The 24,224-nt window shown below is 40.9% G+C and overlaps 1 protein-coding gene across 2 annotated transcripts in view; it reads right to left on the bottom strand.

The window, feature by feature from the left end:
* Window positions 1–24,224, bottom strand: part of ADGRL3 (adhesion G protein-coupled receptor L3) — a 1,148,457-nt gene that overhangs the window by 430,918 nt on the left and 693,315 nt on the right. For both annotated transcript variants that reach the window (XM_040417792.1, XM_040417793.1), the window contains exons 15-16: window positions 15,657–15,866; window positions 523–743 (exon numbers count right to left, since the gene is read on the bottom strand). In XM_040417792.1, coding sequence (XP_040273726.1) covers window positions 523–743; window positions 15,657–15,866 — 431 coding nt within the window. The remainder of the gene's footprint in view (window positions 1–522; window positions 744–15,656; window positions 15,867–24,224) is intronic.

Raw genomic sequence — 24,224 nt, 5'->3', positions numbered from 1 at the left:
TGCCTCTATAGTGTCCTTAGTAACTGACTTATGTCTGCAATAGTTTTTTGTCAGACACAGGCAGAACACATACTTTCAGATCCACAGTTGAGAACAGAATGGGGTATGAGCAGAAGGACCTGGCTAAATACTGTTCCCTGATTGGCTGATCAGGCTGTCTGTCTGCCACTGAGGCAATCAGGGCAAACCTTACCCCCTCCCTCCCTGGGTCATGTGATCCTCCATCTTCTTCTTTCCTGTCTTTTACCAACCAATTTCCACAGTAAAATGATGCTGGACACCGAATTGCCAAAACCTCAGATTTGTTTAAGAAATCTGTAAGGAATCCGATTTACAATCAATTTGCTCATCTCTAGTATCAGCTATCAATGTAGGCCTAACATCACAAATGGCCTACTAATGTGCTACATCTCTAGATGGTTTGCGGAAATCTACGTTATTTTGGACACTTGGAAAATAAAACACTAGTCTAAATAAAAACAAAATACAGATATAAAAAAAATGTTTTTATATCTTACTTACACTTTATCTGTTCCATAGCTTTTATAATCTACTGCTGCAGACACCGACACAATAAGAGCAGGCATCCCATAGCCCACTAGATAGAAATATTTCCTTTTAGAATTTTCACTTTCAAAGACCTCAACCAGCATAATGTATAGCTGAACTCCTTCAAGGAACATCCACGTAAATGCAGCCAAGAAGAAAAAATGGAGAAGTGCAGCAAACACAGCACAGGCAATCTAGAAATTGAGATATAAAAAAATAGAACCAAGTAAATAATACATATTATATATAATAAATGTGCACATAAAGCCAGGCAGCTTGGAGGGTGACTAGTGCAAGGAAAAGTGCTCATAGATAGCAACCAGATTAACACTTTTATTTGACAAATATTTTCCCTGTACTCATGTTTTTTAAATCTTTACATGATGTTTTAGACATTATCACCAACATAGACATAGGCATTAACATAAAAATTTTAATGAGTGCACTATTTGAATGAGGGCCTATGACCTCCTGGGCACAGCACAAATTGTCAGTCCACCAATGGTAGGGACCAGGTTGGTAAACTGTCTAAAATGTATTTACCTCCTATTGATTTTTATGAATATAATAGTAAGTTTGGAAGATATGCTTATCACAATATTAACAGTATTTTCAGAACAATTATAAATGTACTCTTAACAACTCCAATTAATAGCTGTAAGAAGTTAAAGGAGTTTTTCGTGAATGCAATATAGAAGACCTATCCTCAGGCTTGACCATCAATATCTGATCATGGAGGTCCTACTCCTGACATCACGGTCGATCAGTTTAAAGTAGTGTAATTCAGGGAGCGGGGGCACATCAGAATTAAGACAAGAGTGCCGGCACACGGTATAAAATACACAATGTAATACAGGGAAAAGAAAAGAATACAGAGATAGGAGCCGCACATCTATAAAAGTATCAAATTTATTTAACCCCTTAGTGACCAAGCCTGTTTGGGCCTTAATGACCAAGCCAAATTTTGGAAATCTGACATGTGTCATTTTAGCTTAGAATAACTTTGTAACGGTTTTGCACATCAAAGTAATTCTGACATTGTTTTCTCGTCACATATTGTACTTTACCTTAGGTGGTAAAATTATACCGATAAAATATGCGTATCTTTATTAAAAAAGTGAAAATTTATGAAAATTTGTAAAAATTGGCACATTTTCCTATTTTCAACTGCAATATTTCATATACATACATAAATACTATTCAATATTTTTTTATCAGAAATATATTTCCACATCTTTACTTTATTTTGGCTGCACTCACAAATTTTTTTAACTTTTTATTTTTTTATTTAGGAGACTTTACATTTTAACATAAATTTTAACATTTTTGAAGTACCGTATTTTTCGCTTTATAAGACGCACCTGATGATAAGACGCACCTAGATTTTTGAGGAGGAAAATAAGAAAAAAAAAATTGGAAACAAAAGGTGTGCTTTTGGAGGGGTTTTGAACTAATGGTGGTCTGTGGATGACGCACTGTTATGGGGGGACCTGTGGATGACGCACTGTTATGGGGGGACCTGTGGATGACGCACTGTTATGGGGGGACCTGTGGATGACGCACTGTTATGGGGGGACCTGTGGATGACGCACTGTTATGGGGGGACCTGTGGATGACACTGTTATGGGGGGACCTTTGGATGACACTGTTATGGGGGGACCTGTGGATGACGCACTGTTATGAGGGGGATGTGTGGATGATACACTACTACGGGGGATGTAGCATCATATATAGCATCTTATGTGATGGGGGTCACTATTCACACAGGGACAATATACTGTGACACATATGATACTGTGACCAGCATAAGATCATCTTATGCTGGTCACAGTATCATATGTGTCACAGTATATTGTCCCTGTGCGAATAGTGACCCCCATTACACCACAGGGCACACAGTAGATTTTATATGTAAAATCTTTTAATGGCTCTGCTTTCTTCTATAACAGTACTAAAAGCAGCAGTCTGGCCAGCACGTGACGTCACTCACTCACAGTCAGTCACGCTCCTGCCAGCTTCATTAATGAAGTGGGAGGAGCATGACCGAGTGAGTGACGTCACGCGCCGTCTGGACCGCTGCTTTCATAGTGAGGACTTCTATATGTAAAGTCTATAATCTTCAAGCAGTATCTCTGCTTTAAACTAAGGCAATCCTCTGTAGCAGTACAACTCACTATGAAAGCGGCAGGCAGGGCGGCAGCGTAACCTCGCGATTCTCACTCATTCACGCTCCTCCCACTTCCTTCCCATGAATAAAGTGGGAGGAGCGTGAATGAGTGAGCATCGCGAGGTTACGCTGCCGCTCTGCCAGCCGCTTTCATAGTGAGTTGTACTGCTACAGAGGATTTCCCTAGTTTAAAGCAGAGATACTGCTTGAAGATTATAGACTGTACATGTGATAATTGCCGTGAGCGGGGCCCGATGTATTACAGTACAGTTACTGCACCGGGCCCCGCCGCGAGTGTTGCCAGCCTCCGTCTCCACCTCCCACCTCTCTGATACATCACGGCTTGCGATGTATCAGCGTGACCAAAGTAAACATGGCAGTGTTCGCTTTATAAGACGCACTGCCATTTTCCCCCCACTTTTGGGGGGGGAAAATTGCGTCTTATAAAGCGAAAAATACGGTACATATTTTTTCCTGCAACAAGCCAAGTTTGCAGAGGCTTATAAGTGTCAGAATAATAGAACGCCCCCAAAAGTGAACCCATTTTAAAAACTAGGCCCCTTAACGCATTTATCTATGGGTGTAATGAGTTTTTTGACCCACTAGTTTTTTAAAGAAATTAATGCTAAGAAGGTGAAAAAAAAATTTATTTTCATTTTTTACACAAAAGTGTCAATTTAAAGACAGATTTTTTTCTACAGAGCACATGAAAATGAAGATGTACACTCCAAAATGTATCACCCCGTTTCTCCTGTCTTCAGAAATACCCCCATTGTGGCCCTAATCTTATGTCTTGACAAACGGCAGGGCCCAAACATAAAGGAACACCCAGTTGTTTTCAGAACACAAAATTTGCTTGAAAATGGTTCAGGCCCCATTGCACACTTGTAATGGCGTTGAGCTGCCAAAACAATAGAAAACCCCCATAATGGACCCCATTTTGAAAACTAGCCCCCCTAAGGTATTCATCTAGGGGTGTAGTGAGCATTTAGACCCCCTAGTTTTTTGTAGAAATTAATGCAAAGCAGGCGGAAAAAATATATTTTTCATTTTTTACACAAAAGTGTCAATTGAAAGACAGATTTTTTTCTACAGAGCACATGAAAATGAAGATGTACACTCCAAAATGTAAGGAAACAAATCAGAAAAGGTAAAATTAATTCCAATGTCTCTACGACCCATCCCAAAGGGATCCCTCCCTCCCTGGAAAGCCCACAAACTAAACAGAAAATGAGAATAAATTGAATTCCTGAACCCCCCCCCGTTCTTTTTGGTATTAAAAAAGAATTAATAATTCGCAACCGTATGGTACGTTTCAAAGCAGGGGTAATTACAGAGGCCTGGTTGTGATGGGCAACTGGAGCAGTAAATCCGGGTGTCCCTCCTCCTTCCATGTTTGCTACACACCCAGCATCTTTTCTGTGGATACGTTTTGCTGGTAGTGGCAGGGACGGGGTGAGGGAAATCGCGTTCTGAAAGCCTTCGAACGTCCTCCGATTCGAAGGCTTGCCTAGGGGCGGGGGACTCAAACAGGAGACTCTCAATCACCTTCTCCTGGTACTCGAGGAAGTTGAGGTTTCCCTGGGACTTTTTAAATAAAATAAAACTATTGTAGGTAGCAATCTGGATGAGGTAGACTGCTACCTTTTTATACCAGGCCCTGTTTTTTCGCTTCACCAGGTAGGGGTGAAGCGCCTGGTCCAGGGGTCTACACCTCCCATAACATTATTGTAGTCTGTCACACAGACTGGTTTGTGCTTGTCCGCCGTAGCCCCCCTCTCCCTAACTGCCACTGTGGTGTCTGCATGCAAGGTGGTCAGCATGTAGACATCCCTCCTGTCCTTCCACTTCACAGCAAGCAGCTGGTCACTTGCGAGGGCGAAGGATGTTCCTTTCTCCAAACGTTTGGAGACCAGGGGTTGTGGGTATCCCACTCTATTTTTGCGGACTGTCCCACAAGCCCCTGTGTTTGCAGCATGGAGGGATTTTTTAAAGGGGTATACTAGTGTAAAAATTATCTGTGTACACATGGTACCCTTTGTGCAGGAATGGCGCCAATAAATCCCACACAATTTTTCCTGATGTCCCAATATTTTCAGGGCAGCCTGGGGGGTTAAGTTGGGAGTCTCTGCCCTCATAAATAGACAGACCACAGGTGTAGCCGGTTGTGCTCTCGCACACCTTATATAATTTTACCCCATATCTGCCACGCTTGGAGGGAATATATTGACGGAAGGAAAGGCGGCCTTTAAAACTAAAAAGGGACTCATCAACGGATAAATTTTTCTCAGGGGTATATAATTTCAAGAATAAATCTGTAAGGAGGGAAATAAGGGGTCTCAATTTATTTAGGCGGTCGAAGGCTGGGTCAGTTCTGGGGGGGACTTGGGAATTGTCCGAAAAATGCATGAACCGCATTAGGACTTCATAGCGGTTACGGGACATAACTGCTGCAAACACAGGGGTTGAGTGGACAGTACTCGCAGCCCAATAGGATCGGACAGAGGTTTTTTTTACAATGCCCATGTCCAGGGTAAGCCCCAAATTTTTTTTTATTTCAGGGACACTTGTGGGGGTCCACCGTCTTACATAAATAGACGTGGCCTTTTGTACAGCAAACTGTGTGGCAAACAAATTAGTTTACTGCACAATTAACTCAAGGACGTTATCATCCACAAATAAATGAAAAAAATCATAAGAGGTAAAATTGCCGACATCCACATTCATTTGGGGAGTGGATAAAAATTGGGGTACTTGGGGGGAAAATGAAGTGGCAGGAACCCACGTAGCAGAAGGGACGGGACCGCTGGGTGGAGAATGAGAGGAGGTGGTGACTTCTACCACCATAGGGCTATGGGGTCTGGGGATGGAATCGGAGTCCCCGCTATCTGAAAATATTTCCGCCTCTGAAGCGGTGCCAGATTCAGAGTGGTCAGAGCAGAGAAATTCGTAGGCCTGCTCCGCACTTAACAATCTCCGAGCCATTTTTTTTTTTTCTGTACAGCTCAGAAAGAAATTAAATAACTGACCGTCCCTAAAAATGACTGACACCCACCGACTGACTGACACCCACTGACAGAGTGACACCCACCGACTGACGGAGTGACACCCAACAACTCACTGACACCCACCGACTGACTGACACCCACTGACCGCCAGTAACAGACGGACACAGGGTCCCTAATAAAAATAATTGCCTGTAACTAATAGACGTCTAATGACGGACGCCTAATCACGGACACCCACTGACCGCCAGTTACTGACGGACAGTTTATAATTAAATTTTTTTTATTTTTCTTTTCACAGTATGTATTCACAGAGCCAGGACAGAAGTCTGATCTCTCTCTCCTCACAGAACAACTGCACTGAGGGGAGAGAGAAGCACAGCCCCTGTCCTGGCCATGTTTTGTAAATATAATGGAGGTGATCTCCATGATAGGTTTATCATGGAGACCACATGATCAGGGACCATTACTATTGGTCCCTGATGGTTACTGTGCTGAAGGCAGATCTTCAGCACAGTAACCAGTGCGCATGTCTGTGGCATTAGATGGGGGGGGGGGGCGCCCTAATAACTTTATTATAACATATCTGGGGGCCATATTGCCGGGGTGCTGGGGGACCCGATCGGGGCATAATTCAAACTTCTCTCTCCTCTCCTGAGGAGAGAGACCTTACAGTGAGCGGCGGCGGCCGGCTTTAAGTCTGCGCATGCGCTGGGCCGCCGCCGCCATCTTCCTTGAGGGTAAGGGGGCGGTGGGGTCGAGGATCGGGACCCAGCTTAGGACCTGAAGCGCTGGGGGACCCGATCCTAGCACCGGAGACTTTCTCCCTCCTCTCTTACATGAGAGGAGGAAGAAAGTTTAGTGCAGGCATCTCCGCTGCCGGCATTTTCGGTGATCGCCGTGATAAAGTGTATCACGGCGATCACAGACAGCTTGTTACGGTCTCTGATCACTGTCCCGAGCCCTCAGCTACCTCCGGTAGCTGCGGGCACGGAGCTACAGAGATTGATTTTAGAGCTAAAGTGCCGCCGTAAAAAGGCGGCGCTCCAGCCCAAGGCCCCTTAGTGACCGCCGTAAAAACACGTATGGGTGGTCACTAAGGGGTTAAAGCAACAGACACAACAAAGAATGAGTTAAAAACATTGTATACAATGAATCTGGGCCATGTGAACTAGACATATGCACATGCCCCCCTGACTCACCACAAAAGCATGAAAATTCCCCCACATATACAAATGAACAGCAGATAAAAGTACATGTAATCCATCAACAATAAAGAAATGGAGAGCTATAATACTTATCATTTAGAATGGCATAGTGGGGGTATGCGTGGTGGTCAGGAAACAAGCCCAACGCGTATCGCCAGGCTCTGCTGGCTTCCTCAGGGGTGCCTGTTCCTGAATAGCACATGGGTTCATATATACACATAGTAATGACTAATAATGATCGATTTCACCTGTGTCAATGCGGCAGAGTGGGGCGTGGGGGCGGCAACCTTCCACTCAGCTGGTCAGTGGGAGGGGAGAAGAAAGAATGGGCAAAGTATTTCAGATGTGCGCTTTAGATATGCGCTTGTTGTTGCTGCCCATGCAAATGCCGGCATGAGTAGCAGTCGGAAATGATGTGCACCCATGTGCGCCGCCGAGCCGGCGCGTCCTGCGTTCCAAATACCGGAAATGGCAGAACGCGCATGCTCACAAGGCACACACTGCGTGCCAAACACCGGAAGTCCTTCAGTGTGAAGCGCCGTATACGCACCCGGAAGGAGAGTCCCGCGGCCAAAGAGACAAAGCGAAGCGTAGCCACAAGGGAAGAAGGGGGAGGGAAAGAAAACAATATTAAAAGGACTAACCTGAATTAAACACACTGAGTGAAGATGCACAATCAAAAATTTTCTGAGTAGGCATAGATCAGCATGATTTACAGAAAAGAGGAAACAAACAAAAAACACCAAATAAAATATATGTGAAAAATGTGTATCCAAGGCCAATTCCTCAGACTATGTCGTAACTGCACGCACTTGACCGACTTCAGGACAGCCTCAGAGGATTTGTCTTCACGCTTCAAGGATAGGGGCTACCCCAAGAAAATCATATCCCGTGCCTATGAAGAAGCTAAGAGCTCTGATCGAACTAAGTTGTTCACCCCGAAACCCAAAATCAGGGACGGTAAAATACATCTTATTACCCGCTACAACAATCAGTGGACAGCACTCTATAAGATCTTGGAGAACCATTGGCTCTTGCTTATGTCCGACCAAAGGCTGTTACCTTATGTAGACAGTAAACCAAAAATCATTGCACGCAAGGCACCCTCTTTTAAAGACCGACTTGTACGAAGTCATTTCCAGCGCCCCACACGAGATCTGGGGAGAGGGGTCAGATTGAAGGGCACACATCCGTGTGGCCAATGTAATGTTTGCCCGTTCATTTTGGGCAAAGATAACTTTATAAAGGATGAGCAGTGTATACGCCTCAATCACTATGTCAATTGCCGTACCAGGAACATCGTATATGGCATTATTTGTCCATGCAAGAAAATTTATGTGGGGCAGACTTCACAGGAACTGCGGAAACGAATCCAGCAGCATATGTCTAATATCACCTTGGCTGCCCGGGACAGGGCTGAAAAGGAGAAACCTCTCACTTCTGTGGCTACTCACTTTCTGGATCACCATGCCGGTAAGTATAATGGTTTGGAGGTGGTGGGTCTAGAAAGGATCCAGCACAATATTAGGGGTACACATATGACACAATGTTTGCTCAAAGCTGAATCCCGCTGGATCTTTAATTTGGATAGCCTGTCCCCTCAGGGTCTTAACGAGGAACTTTTATTCACAGGTTTTTACTCTGGGTAACACTGTATTTACACACATTAGTTTTTTCCTTCTTTCTAGATTTGCACACTTTCTGTGTTCTTTTTTCACAAGATCACTGTTTCTTCACTTCGGTTGTTGCCGGAATTTATATTGTCTCTCCTCCTCCTACCTGGAACAGCCCAGTATGAAACATAAAGAAGTCTCTGGATCGTCGTCCAAGGTCCCCCTACGCGGATGTACATTGATGGACTTATTGCTCTTATCATGCATACACAGTAATGTTTAGAATTATATTGTTTCATATAGTATATGTAATAGTAATTCTTGGTATGCATGGGGTTCTCTCTCTCCCCCCCCCTCCCCCCTCCTCGTGGGCCTCGGTTGGATGTGTTGTGGACAATGTGACAAAGCGTTTTCTCCTTCCCTCCCTTTCCTTGTCCATTCCCTCCCCATTACATCACTTTTTTTTTTTTTTTTGTAGGTACAGTATAAATTAATAATCCATAAACAACAATAAATGATAAGCAATCTAAGGATGGAGCAATCAATAACATATAGAAGATCAAACAAAAATAACATATAGGGCATAGAATTTAATGAAGAGTATAATACAAGGAACAATAAGAAAATTGCACAGTAAACACTAAAAAACAAAAAATAGATACATGGAAAATAATATAGAAAATATAAATAGTATATAAAATATTAATATAAAAAATAACAAAATAAATAATAATAAATAAATGATGATAAAACCTATATAAATACAAAAACAACATAAAAAATAATAAATAATAAATATAATAAATAATATAAAAAAATATAATAATAAAAAAATAAAAATAACGTAAAAAACAATAAAAATAAATAATAAAAAATAAATTATAAAGAGTAATAAGAAATGAGAAACATAAGCACAAATAATTTACGCAACTAGGGATTTTTTATATAGTAAGGGACAACGATTATGTAGTTTGATTATCATGTATATAGTTATTTATGCAGTATTGAACTGTGCACGCCATTTGATGGTGTCATTATAACATATGGCCATCTTAATAATCATGGTGCCCTGCATACAGTAATTAATTATGGCCATCAACTTTGGATAGTCCATTGCTGCATATTATTCATTGGACTGGATTTTTTACTAATTATGCAGCTGTTTTGGATACACATTTTTCACATATATTTTATTTGTTTTTTTTTGTTTGTTTCCTCTTTTCTGTAAATCATGCTGATCTATGCCTACTCAGAAAATATTTGATTGTGCATCTTCACTCAGTGTGTTTAATTCAGGTTAGTCCTTTTAATATTGTTTTTTTTCCCTCCCCCTTCTTCCCTTGTGGCTACGCTTCGCTTTGTCTCTTTGGCCGTGGGACTCTCCTTCCGGGTGCGTATACGGCGCTTCACACTGAAGGACTTCCGGTGTTTGGCACGCAGTGTGTGCCTTGTGAGCATGCGCGTTCTGCCATTTCCGGTATTTGGAACGCAGGACGCGCCGGCTCGGCGGCGCACATGGGTGCACATCATTTCCGGCTGCTACTCATGCCGGTATTTGCATGGGCAGCAACAACAAGCGCATATCTAAAGCGCACATCTGAATTGCCCATTCTTTCTTCTCCCCTCCCACTGACCAGCTGAGTGGAAGGTTGCCGCCCCCACGCCCCACTCTGCCGCCTTGACACAGGTGAAATCGATCATTATTAGTCATTACTATGTGTATATATGAACCCATGTGCTATTCAGGAACAGGCACCCCTGAGGACGCCAGCAGAGCCTGGCGATACGCGTTGGGCTTGTTTCCTGACCACCACGCATACCCCCACTATGCCATTCTAAATGATAAGTATTATAGCTCTCCATTTCTTTATTGTTGATGGATTACATGTACTTTTATCTGCTGTTCATTTGTATATGTGGGGGAATGTTCATGCTTTTGTGGTGAGTCAGGGGGGCATGTGCATATGTCTAGTTCACATGGCCCAGATTCATTGTATACAATGTTTTGAACTCATTCTTTGTTGTGTCTGTTGCTTTAAATAAATGTGCGGCTCCTATCTCGGTATTCTTTTCTTTTCCCTGTATCACAGTTTAAAGTAGTGACCACTTCCTAGGCAAGTGATATCACATTCATTGGTCACATGGCCTGTGTACAATTCAGTCACAGTCAAGTGAAAGGGCCTCTGCTACAATACCAAGAACAGCCACTATACATTGTAAGGTGGTGTGCTTGGTGTACTGTGAAGAGGCCATGGTGCTTGTTTAAAGGGGTTGCATCTCTTCAGAAAATAGCATTTATTATGTAGAGGAAGTAAATACAAGGCACTTACTAATGTATTGTGATTGTCCATATTGCTTCCTTTGCTGGCTGGATTCATTTTCCCACCACATTATACACTGCGTGTATCCATAGTTACAACCACCCTGTAATCCATCAGTGGTGGTCGTGCTTGCACACTATTATTCCAGCCAGCAAAGGAGGCAATATGGACAATCACAATACAATAGTAAGTGGCTTGTATGAACTTCCTCTACATAATAAAAGCTATTTGCTGAAGTGAGACAACCTCTTTAAGTGCTGCCTCCCTTCCAGTCAGCTGATCGGTAAGGGTCCTGGGACACCCTAACCAATCTGATATTGATGACCTATCCTGAGGATAAGTGCAAAGCCATAGCCTTCTCTCCCTGCATTCATTGGCAGCCTTCTGGCACCAGGAAAGGTATAGATTGGGCTCACCATGCATTTTGGACCTGCATTCCCTGGATTTAATCAAGGCCATTATGGCACCAAAGGTGATAAAAGGCAGAGTAGACCCAGCATGCATGTGGAACCTGCATTCTCTGTATTTCATGTCGGCCAGTATGGCACTATAACAGGTAGTATTTAGTGTTAGGTTCCTGTCATATAGAGATCGTCTTGACACTGATGGACAGGCACAAATAATTTTGTACAGAATGTATTCGCCAAGAATCTCAAATTTATAAAATAAGCGTAGCATTAGCACCAGAATATTATCTAAAACTATAGTGTTATTGTACTTTATTTGTGTTTGCAGAGTGCTGTTGCATTGTTTTTTGTCTCTATCCTGAGGATAAGTCATCAACTCACAGAAAACTCTTTAATAGACTTTTTTTTGTATATTATGTATTTTACTTATTTTCAGTTACCTATATAGCACCCATGGCTCAAATTCTAATTTCTCTATTTTAAAATAAACATATACACAATGTGGTTTAGTAAGCCAATAACTTTTAGGTATAATGATTAATGCGTGCATCAATGACTGTGGAGCAATGAGTGGCAGCATTGGCAGTTTTCTAACTACTGGGAGGTCTATTTAAGATTAAATATTTATAACAGCCATCTCAGATCCTGCATTAAGTTCTATATTCCAAAACATATGAAGCCATAGATGGAGTTCTCAAAGGTACAACTTTTACAGTGCAATGATTGATGTGTTCTGTTTGGTAAAATAGTTACCTGGAGACACTGACAAAAAAAAAAACTCATCCAGATAGAAATGTGAGCTTGTGGCCAACTGCTGCCATGTCTCAGGCAAATATGTAAATGTTTATAGGTGTGGTCTTGCCACAAGACGGTATAACAGCCCCCCACCCCCGCTGCACTATAAAAAGACTGTCATTGGCTACTTTTTGATACTGATCCTCTTGGTGAGAGATAGTTGACTGCTAGACATACGTTTATGACACACTCAGAGAATTTTGCTCAGAGAATGGTCATTTTAATGTATTGCCCACCATTTAGTCCATTCCGACCTAGCTGTTAGGAGGCATTGATATCAGTGGTCATGTGAGGGACACTTACACAGAAATAGGCTCTAGATGGCCCTGACAGACCACCAGTACAGTGAATTGTCTGATCTACCAACAAGCACAAGCAGCTCCCACAGTTTCGGTTTTCACCATCCACACACAGGTGACATCTTCACTACACACCACTCGTCTGATATTGAATCAAAATGGTGACATAAAATTGCTAAAAGTGTTGTCTGTTTTTGGTATACAGATTAAGTATGATCCAGTGAACAGGAGAGAGCTATAATTATACCTACTTGCTACTGCACATCAAGTAGGTAATCAGTAAGAAGAAGAGATCAGCAATATAAGCGCTGCAGTATTTTCACACAGTAAATTGGCAGGGATGTATTCCTGACTTGCTTATGTAGCAAAACTAACTAAGTGACTAACAAAAATAGCTAAGTCAGCCTCACATCTGCAAGTAGTTCTTTCAGGACAAAAACCCTTAATCCAAAAAAAGCTGATGAGAACGTTTTTAGTTGCAAGGCCTTAGGGGGAACCTATGGGTGGGTAATATTTCTATTATGAAGAGCAGTTGATACATATGACAACTATTGTAGGCTAGACAACATTCCTCTGGATTTCTGGGTAAAAGAAAGAGAGAGTCTCTAGGTGTAATTGCAATGCTTCTAGAGGCTCATTTACATACATTAAAACATCACTTTTCTCAGCAATGTTGACACATAGGAAAACGGGACTAACACCGTTGCTTTCAGCTGCCAAGCACACACACTGGTAGTCAGCCGGTTTCATGGATACAAATCTGCTGACAGATGCCCTTTGGGTGGAATTACAAAGGCAAATAATCGGTGTACTGTATAGACACCCACCATTACTAAGGAAAGAGAGGTTCAGCTGTATAACTAAATAGAGCTGGCTGTACAGGTGGATACACTGATCATAGCTGGAGATTTTTACTTCCAAAATATTGACTGGGATTATGGTACTATTTTAACTACAAAAGGGAAGAAACTCAACTTGCTGCAGAACCTCTTTATGGGACAGTTTGTAGAAGATCCCACTAGGGGCGATTCTGTATTGCATTTTGTCATATATAACAATTCAGAGCTTGTTGGTAATGTCACTGTTTGTGAAACACTTGGAAATAGTGACCACAATATAATTAAACCCCTCTTGAAATGTAAAAAACACACTCTAGCTGGAAGGGCAATCTCCATAGTTTTAGCGCAACACATCAGGGCACAAACTGGGAACAGTATCTTGTGCAACAGGAGGTTGCGTGACAAGAAAATATGTCTGACTTGTTTGTCCTGTGACTATTTTACAACGGTGCTTTGTCTGCAAAAATACAGCAAAGTCACAAGCATGTTGCAGGGGAGTTACGTGCAACTTATATTGCCATGTGCAACCCAAAATCCATCAGGTTTCGATTTTGCAACTGTCGCATTGCGAAACCATTGACAATCATTAGGGCACGTTGCCATGTAGCCCCTGCCTACATAGGAGAGCTTTAAATCTACTTTGGGTATTTATGCTGTAAAATGTATTCCTTTAAGGAAAATGTAACTCCACAAGGCTTGCAGCTACTGTTAAAAAGGAAATGAATGACAAAAAAGGGCATTTAAGGGAAATCTGTCAACTCTGCCCCCCCCCCCTCCAAACTACGGTAAGAAGTGTACAGTGTTAATGACACTATGTCAGACTATGTAACTTTTATCCTCATTCTCATACTTCCAATGCTGTGCTCCCCCAAACCAGCAGTAAAATGTATGAAAGGACTTCGGGGCTCATGCACATAATGGAGAGGACTCAAGAAGTCCTCTCAATGCATTTTACTTCTGGTTTGTGGGAACACAGCATAGGAAGGAAAATTACTATAAAGATAAAAAATGCATAATAGGACTCAGTGTTGCCTACGCTATAATTTGGGGGGAGTTTTGGAGATGAAACAGTTATTACATAACATTCACCTATGTCTACTTTATGTTGGCATCATTTTGCAAATGTAATTTTTTTAAGGCCCTTAGAAAGCTTAGAATTTTGGAAGCAATTTTTAAAATTTTCAAGAAAATGTCTAAAGCCAACTTTTTCTAATGAACAATTCCATTTTAAAGTCACTCTGAACATGCTAGAGTGTCTGAACAAGCAGATGAAAGCTTTAAAACATTTTGTCATGCACCAAACGAGTAGGGAGGTTTTCCTCCCTGTGAAAGGAGGACAAATTACATTATTACCAAGAAACACTGTGTTTGCAACTTCAGGAGAATCGCACAAGACAGTGCCAGCTCCATTTTACAGTGACAATTGGCAGGAAAAATGGCAGTGAGAATGAAGATGGAGGATCAATGACTCTAGGAGGAAGGGGGTTACTCTGATTGGACCAGACGCTGACAGGCTGAGTGTACCTTGTGATCTGAGAGCATGTGTATTAGCTGTGTCTGGCAGAAAGCAATTACAGACACAAGCCAGTATTCTAGATGTGATTGGGACAATATAGGTAAAATATAGGGACATATTTAATTAGCTAGATTTAACTAATAGGTAGAAATGTCAGGATTTTATCAGGGAGAGTACTGTTTTCATGCTGTCTAATCACTTGATATGCCACACCTGTGAGGTGGGATGGATTATCTCGGCAAAAGAGAAGTGCTCACTAACACAGATTTAGACAGATTTGTGAACAATATTTAAGATTAATAGGTCTTTTGTGTATGTAGAAAATGTTTCAGATCAGATCTTTGAGTTCAGCTCATGCAAAATGGGAGCAAAACCGAAAGTGTTGCGTTTATATTTTTGTTCAGTGTAGTTAGGACTGATGCCGAGGCCTTCACACAGTTTGAGTTAACATGAAAAAGGCCACATTCCTCCACATTTGAAGACCTGTGTTTTTAGGAAAGTTGATCAACTTATGGATCTATATACTGGAATGTGACTTCTACTGCAGAGCACCTCCGCCTACTGGTTGTGGTGGGAACTAATACATTACATTTGAATCTCCTATGAGACGTGACTTTGAGAGGGATAGGGGCAGAGCCAATTTGCTTTATCTCTTGTCTTTTGTACAACTAAGAAAATATTCTGACTTTTCTAGTAATTAACAAATATTTTCAAACAGCTTCTCTTGATACTTTTAGGATCAATTCACACAATGCTCTGGTACAATGTGCAGATTTTGCAACACAATCATAGCAGATTTGCAAGATTTTTCCCATGCCTTAAACATTATACATTAACCACTGAGTTCTGTTAATCCTAGTCATTGCTCACAAATATTTAAAAAAACATGTTGCAATTATTAGCATAGTTATAATGGTTGTAGAAAACAAACACTTACTGGTTGGTCAGTGCGATTGATTCCAATTAAAAACAGCAATTCTGCCACAAACAAACTAATACAAAGATTTTTATGGATAGTGTTACGGTCACTTTGGAGGCCTCGGAAAAAGCAGAATGTAAAAATACAAATCAGGAGACAAACGAGAGAAAGCAGGATTCCAACCCAGGTAATCACATTTAACAGAAGGTCATGGTCCATATCGGTGTGCTGAAAAATAAGGAAATGAACAAAAATATAGTTTATTGGTTATAATTATGCTTTGATTGAACACTGATTGATCACAGAATTTCTACTTACATTACCTCACAAAAGCAATTTTTTGTGTAAGACATAATAGAAGAATGACAGCAGAAAAGACCACCCTTAAGTCTACCTTTACATTAGTTCCTTTTAGATAATTTTTTAATAGAATAGATAATATATGTTTATCCCAGGCATGTTTAACCTCTTCAGGACCCTGTCATTTTTGACCTTCCTGTTTAATTTTCCAAATCAGATGTGGTAATAACTTTAGAATGCTCTTACTTATCCAGGCCATTCTGAGTCTGTTTTCTCATGACACATTGTACTTTATGTTAGCGGTAAATTTTATTCGATATGTTTTACCTTTATTTATAAAAAATACTAAATTTAAAGAAAATTGGAAACAATTTTCTGCTTTTAAGAAAGACAGTGATACCTCATAAAAAAGTAAATATAATAATATTAAATAACATTCACCATACGTATATCTACTTTACATAGGCATCAGAATTTTAGAAGTAATTTTTCAAATTTCAAGATCATTTCCAAAACCCACATTTTTTATGGACCAGTTCACCCAGTAACTTTGGTTGGCTTACATAATAGAAACCATCTATAAAAGACCCCATTTCAGAAAATACACCCCATTAATGATTCAGAACTGATTTTTACCTCCCCTGGCTTCATGATGCCAGCCCCTACCAGTGCATTCCACGGTTGGGAACCTGACATCAGCTGACAGTGGTCAAGGCATTTCTTAGTCATGTGAATGAGCTATTAAAGGGGTTGTCCGGGTTCAGAGCTGAACCCAGAAATATCCACATTTTCACCCGGGCAGCCTCCCTGACTTGGGCATCCGAGCAGTTCATGCTCCAATGCTCTCCTTTGCCCTGCGTTGAATTGCGCAGGGCAAAGGCATTTTCTGGAGTTCTGGCGACAAACCGGGCTCTTCTTAGGGCTGCCAGGCAGAGGCTTCCGCCCAGCAGTGAGCCCAGTGACATCACTGCCACTGATGGGCAGGCTTCAGCGCTGTCCTAGACTGTAAAACTGCTAGTGCAGCGCTAAAGTCGGCCCATCAGAGCCAGTGACGTCACCAAACACACTGCTGGGCGAAAGCCTCTGCCCAGCAGTGTGTTATGGTAAATGAAAGAGCCCTTGCCCTGCGTGATCTAGCGCTGGGCAAGGAAGATCATTGGAGCATGAAATGCTCCGATGCTAACATCAGGGGGGCTGAATGGATGAAATTATGGGTATGTCCGGGTTTAGCTCTGAACACGGACTCTTTAAGGCTGAGGTGTATACACTTCAACCCACCGCACATGTCAGGATATGTTCATTGGTGCGCTCATTTATGTGGACCATCTCCTAGTCTATTTTATGATAGCAATATAGGCTAAAATAAGATGCCTGTCCAGTTCAGCCTGTTATCCTGCAAAGTTGAATGGGATGTACGTATGTTTTGAACAGGAAGGGGACATAATGAGAATAACAAACTCTATAATATAATTTTGATACCAAAAACTTTTGAAACGTACAGTAAGTTATTACCTCAATATGAAGATTGAGGTAGAGGAATATCAAAATGATCAAAGAACTTCTGGCCTATAAGATGTAAAGTCTGCCATGGAAATCAACTGCCTGGTACCATTATACCAAATGACAATCAGTACGGGAAAGAAATAGGAAAATTACCACTGCAGTAATAGTTGTAATCTTATGTAGAAAGACTTTAATGCCAAATTAGATGGACTGGAATGATTCAAAAAGTGGTAATTTGCTATGTGAAGGGAATCCTGCATTACAAACTAAGGTTACCAGCAGGTGGCAAATATAACCTTACTGGATAAGTAGACAATGACTGGGCTGGAGACCCATGTGACAGAAAGTCTACCAATAGATATCTCATTCTATTACCATCAGTTGGACTACCAAAAAAACACTCTCTGTTTCACTTTCACTAATAGAAGCAGAATATGTTGCAGCAGTGCAGGCAAGTCAGGAAGTCATGTGGATAAGTCAATTGCTGGCAGATTTAGGTCAATAGCAGTTAAAACCAACAAAGTTCTCTGAAGACAAGCAAAGATACAGTACTTTGCACAGATTTAAAGGGATAATTGAGATAATCCCAGAACCAAGCATATAGATGTAAAGTTCAATTTATCTAAGGGATCATCGAGATCAAGGACTTCTGAACTTGCACTACTGCCCAACCAAGGATATGATCATGGATATAATCACAAAGCCTTCGAATGCTGAAAGACACTCCAGCCGTTAGAGCAGTTCCCTGACAAATTCACTGTAAAACAAAAACAGTTGAAACTTTTTAATGAAGACCAACTGAAAAAAATATTTTAGTCCAATATAACTTTATGCAATAATAAAAAAATATGCCCCCAAAGGTTCATAGCCTTTAAGTTCTGGTTCATTACCTGATCGCCTTAAAGAGGATTGTATATCTTTGTTTCTCAAGCTGGGTAACAAACCTATGAAAACTAGGGATTACCCACAATGCCATGCATGCAGCAGCCAGCCCCAGTGATGTCACAGCCCTATAAATAGCCTCAGCCATTTTGGATTCTGCCATTTTCCAGTGTGATTAGTGCAGGGAGAGACGTAAGCGCGCTAGGGACTGTGCTAGGAAAGAATTCATTGTGCTAAAAACCGATTTACAAGTTCAGGGAAATATTAGTCAAGGTGTAAGGAAAGGATGAGGAGGCATTATCTATGCTAGAAAAGGAGAACAGGGTGCAATAAGAGCGATTCTATTACACCTTGCTGCACTTATTGGGGATCCAAATTGCTTTTAGGTTGTTTGCACTATATGATACATCACTAATTCCAGTAAACCTTGCTTGTGATTGGGGTGCAAGTTCTGTGATAAAGTCATTTACGGACTTTTTTTTTTTTGGGTGGGGGTTTATTATTAGGAAAAAAAAGGGAAAATATATGTCATAATTGCTGTTCAGCGGTGAAGTTATATTGTACTACAGCCATTTACGGGGTGTATTAATAGGATAGATACGTACGTCATATTAGCTGTCCTGCGTTGATTTTACATTGTTTAACAGTTTTTTGGGGGGTGTATTAATAGGAAAAAAAAAGGGAAAAATAGGTCATAATTGTCGTTCAGCGGTGAAGTTACATTGTACTGCAGCAATTTACGGGGTGCATTAATCGGAAAGATACGTACGTCCCATCAGTTTATTAATTATAAAAATATATATATATAGCTTGAAAAAGATAGGACTGCACTCCAGATAAAGTGAAAAATCAGTGGAGCTTTATTCACCCATAACTTTGGCAACTTAGCGACGTTTCGGCTCACAAGAGCCTTCTTCCAGCCTGGAAGAAGGCTCTTGTGAGCCGAAACGTCGCTAAGTTGCCAAAGTTATGGGTGAATAAAGCTCCACTGATTTTTCACTTTATCTGGAGTGCAGTCCTATCTTTTTCAAGCCATATTGTTGGGGTACTGCCGCTGCCTCTGTGGATTTTGCACCCGACTCCTGGTGGTGCTCCCGCTGGATTTTTCTTCTATATATATATATATATATATATATATATACAGTACAGACCAAAAGTTTGGACACACCTTCTCATTCAAAGAGTTTTCTTTATGTTCATGACTATGAAAATTGTAGATTCACACTGAAGGCATCAAAACTATGAATTAACACATGTGGATTTATATACATAACAAACAAGTGTGAAACAACTGAAAATATGTCATATTCTAGGTTCTTCAAAGTAGCCACCTTTTGCTTTGATTACTGCTTTGCACAATCTTGGCATTCTCTTGATGAGTGTGGATACACAGCTGATAGTCCTACTGAATAGACTGTTAGAATTTGTATTATGGCAAGAAAAAAGCAGCTAAGTAAAGAAAAACAAGTGGCCATCATTACTTTAAGAGATGAAGGTCAGTCAGTCAGCCGAAAAATTGGGAAAACTTTGAAAGTAAGGGCTATTTGACCATGAAGGAGAGTGATGGGGTGCTGCGCCAGATGACCTGGCCTCCACAGTCACCGGACCTGAACCCAATCGAGATGGTTTGGGGTGAGCTGGACCGCAGAGTGAAGGCAAAAGGGCCAACAAGTGCTAAGCATCTCTGGGAACTCCTTCAAGACTGTTGGAAGACCATTTCAGGTGACTACCTCTTGAAGCTCATCAAGAGAATGCCAAGAGTGTGCAAAGCAGTAATCAAAGCAAAAGGTGGCTACTTTGAAGAACCTAGAATATGACATATTTTCAGTTGTTTCACACTTGTTTGTTATGTATATAATTCCACATGTGTTAATTCATAGTTTTGATGCCTTCATAGTCATGAAAATAAAGAAAACTCTTTGAATGAGAAGGTGTGTCCAAACTTTTGGTCTGTACTGTATATATATATATATATATATATATATATATATATACACTCACCTAAAGAATTATTAGGAACACCTGTTCTATTTCTCATTAATGCAATTATCTAGTCAACCAATCACATGGCAGTTGTTTCAATGCATTTAGGGATGTGGTCCTGGTCAAGACAATCTCCTGAACTCCAAACTGAATGTCAGAATGGGAAAGAAAGGTTATTTAAGCAATTTTGAGCGTGGCATGGTTGTTGGTGCCAGACGGGCCGGTCTGAGTATTTCACAATCTGCTCAGTTACTGGGATTTTCACGCACAACCATTTCTAAGGTTTACAAAGAATTGTGTGAAAAGGGAAAAACATCCAGTATGCGGAAGTCCTGTGGGCAAAAATGCCTTGTGGATGCTAGAGGTCAGAGGAGAATGGGCCGACTGATTCAAGCTGATAGAAGAGCAACGTTGACTGAAATAACCACTCGTTACAACCGAGGTATGCAGCAAAGCATTTGTGAAGCCACAACACGCACAACCTTGAGGCGGAAGGGCTACAACAGCAGAAGACCCCACCGGGTACCACTCATCTCCACTACAAATAGGAAAAAGAGGCTACAATTTGCACGAGCTCACCAAAATTGGACTGTTGAAGACTGAAAAAATGTTGCCTGGTCTGATGAGTCTCGATTTCTGTTGAGACATTCAAATGGTAGTCCGAATTTGGCGTAAACAGAATGAGAACATGTATCCATCCTCTGATGGCTACTTCCAGCAGGATAATGCACCATGTCACAAAGCTCCAATCATTTCAAATTGGTTTCTTGAACATGACAATGAGTTCACTGTACTAAAATGGCCCCCACAGTCACCAGATGTCAACCCAATAGAGCATCTTTGGGATGTGGTGGAACGGGAGCTTCGTGCCCTGGATGTGCATCCCTCAAATCTCCATCAACTGCAAGATGCTATCCTATCAATATGGGCCAACATTTCTTTTTTTTTTTTTAAGTCATGGTGTGAATTTAATATATGCATCACATCAATGGACAGATGATTTAACATAGTCGTCAATTTCACTGCTGCCAGCTCCCTCACAAATCACCATATGTTACTCTATAGAATATAGATTTGGTGTGTGGCATCCATACAAATGTCCTTCAAGCATCTCAGATTAGCTTCAGCCAAACATGCCAACACTGTGGGTGTGATGACCACAATATGACTGCAATATCCATTAAGATGCTAAAATTAATTACAGAGGCAAAGGATTTCAGCGGCAGCCGGATCTATTTCTAACATGAGAATCTATTTCTTTTTTTTAAATTAATTATCTTTGTTAATTAATATATCAAAGAAGTTACAATACAAGAAAGAATACAGAAAATAATTTTTTCCCTTCCCTTTTACCCACCCCCCTCCCCCTACCTGTGGTGCGGCAAAAAAAATAATAATATATATATATAATAATTATCACAGCTAATCTAATCAAATCCTCCAACCACCCCATATCTTAGTCCACATTTTTATCAGCTTCCCTCTGTTTATACATGATTTTCTCATAGTTTTTTACCTTATCAATTAGATTTATCCATATATTTACATCTGGAGTATATCGAGCAAACCAGCTCCGACTGACCAAAACTCTGGCCAACATCAGTATCCTACCTAGGAAGATCTTTTGGTACTTATGGTTATTTATTTTGGAAAGATCATTAGGCAAGAATACTTGTGGTTCAAAAGGGATTCGTATTTTTAGTTTTTACATAATAAAATTATTGATGGTATTCCAATAATTTATGAGTTCTGGGCAGGTCCAGATCATATAAAGGTAGTCCGCTCCTGGGGTATCGCATTTAGGGCAGTTAGACGTGTCTCTTAGTCCACATTTATTCATCCATAAGGGGGTGATATATAATCTGTGGCAAATATTAAAATGTACTAGAACATGGTTAAAGTTCTGGGATAGTGAGCCTAAATTCCCAAAAATATTCTCCCACCCTTCTGATTGTAAATTCGGACAATCCACCTCCCACGCTCTTTGTCCTGGTGACTGTATATCACTCAACCGTGCCTTGAGTAATAGCTTATATATATTTGAAATCTTCATTCTAGAAGGTGTCCCCCCTACCCAGTCATTCAAGAAAGATGAGCTGTCTATATCCAACACCAGTTTATCGTCCAGACTAGATAGTGCTGAACGCAATTGAAAATATCTAAGCCATGAAAAGTTTTCTATATTATGTGTCATCTCTATAAATGGCTTAATGTCTCTATCCTTAACTACCTGTGAAATATAGAGAATTTTATTCTTTTGCCAAAATGTGTCAACTGCAATATCATCTAACCTATGTAAGTACACATTGTGCCAAAGGGACGTGAATATAAGTGAACCCTTTACCTTCAACCATGTCCTAGTAGTAGCCCACATTTTCAGGAGAAGTTTTATAGTCTCTCCGTAGCCCGGCTCATAGCTCTTCAGTAGCCCGGATTCCAACAAAGTGAATATGTTATTATGAGCGTGGCTACCTACCAACTTCCCCAACAGTGCAATTCTGATTCGTAGCACATCATATTTTCTGATTCGTAGCACAATATATTTTCTGATTCGTAGCACATCAATAGCTGGGCAGCAATAAAATACCCTTTAAAGTAAGGGAGATTTAAACCCCCGCACTCCAATGATTTATACAAGTATTCCAACTTTATCCGAACTCGTTTTCTTCCCCATATTAAATCATTAATTATTCTTTCCATGAGTTTAAAGTATTTATCTTGTATCCAAGTAGGTGTATTCCTGAGCACATAAAGAAATTGTGGTAGTATCACCATTTTGACCAGTGAAACTCGGTCAGCTCTAGATAAGGGAAGTCTCAGCCAGATCCCTATTTTAGCTCTAATCTTTGCCATTATGGGGATCAAATTAAGTTGTACAAAATTTTCAACCCGGGGTGATATAATCAAACCCAAGTATTGAAAAGTGTCAACGATATCCAACTGTGTCACAAGAGCCTCTTTCTGTGGCAGGGGGTCTATTGGCATCAAACTGGTCTTAGACCAGTTTATAAGAAGACCGGACACCTCACCAAATGCTTTAACCATTTGAATAATTCTAGGAAGAGTTATTTCCGTTTGGTCTATAAAAAAAAGAATATCATCCGCATATAAAGAGATACGGTCTTGCACTCCTAGCGTACCAAATCCTTTAACCCGATCGTCCTGCCTAATGGCCATCGCAAGGGGTTCAATGTAAATATCAAATAACAATGGGGATAGTGGGCAACCCTGCCGCGTGCCTCTATTTAAATCAAAACTAGTAGTCAGGATCCCATTGAGACTTAATTTTGCCCTGGGAGATCCATACAAAAGTTTGAGAATGCCTATAAATCTTTCCCCAAAGCCCATCCTTGCCAGAACCTTCCAGAGGAAGCGCCACTCCACCCTGTCAAAGGCCTTAGAGGCATCCAGTGACAGGATGGAGCGAGCGGTCCCCCCAGGGGCCTGTATATTGGCAAAGAGCCGATGCAGATTATGATGGGTGCCCTTGTTTTGAATAAAGCCATTCTGATCTGGGTGGACAATGGAGGAAATAACCCTAGAAAGCCTTGTGGCCAAAACCCTCGCAAGAAGCTTTACATCTGCATTAAGCAGTGAGATTGGTCTATACGATTCTAGATCTACAGGATCCTTGCCTTTTTTTGGAATTAATGTTATTACGGCTTCCATCATTGAATCTGGCAACCACCTATCCTCCACTGATTCAGAAAAAACCTCCAGCAATCTGGGGAGAATACAATCCCCATATTTACTATAGAATTCATATGGGAGTCCATCTGAACCAGGGGTGGAGTTGGCTGAACATAATTTCATAGCTCCCTCAAGTTCCTGAATTGAGACCTCCACTTCAAGTGCTTTCTTTTGCACCTCAGTAATAGTTGGAAAAGCAATCCCATCAAGATAAGAATCCATCTTATC

The sequence above is a fragment of the Bufo bufo genome, chromosome 2 (genome assembly GCF_905171765.1).
Source record: "Bufo bufo chromosome 2, aBufBuf1.1, whole genome shotgun sequence".
In the NCBI taxonomy this organism is placed as follows: domain Eukaryota; kingdom Metazoa; phylum Chordata; class Amphibia; order Anura; family Bufonidae; genus Bufo; species Bufo bufo.
Note: the sequence above shows the minus strand (reverse complement) of the source record. Positions and strands in the feature narration are given on the sequence as shown.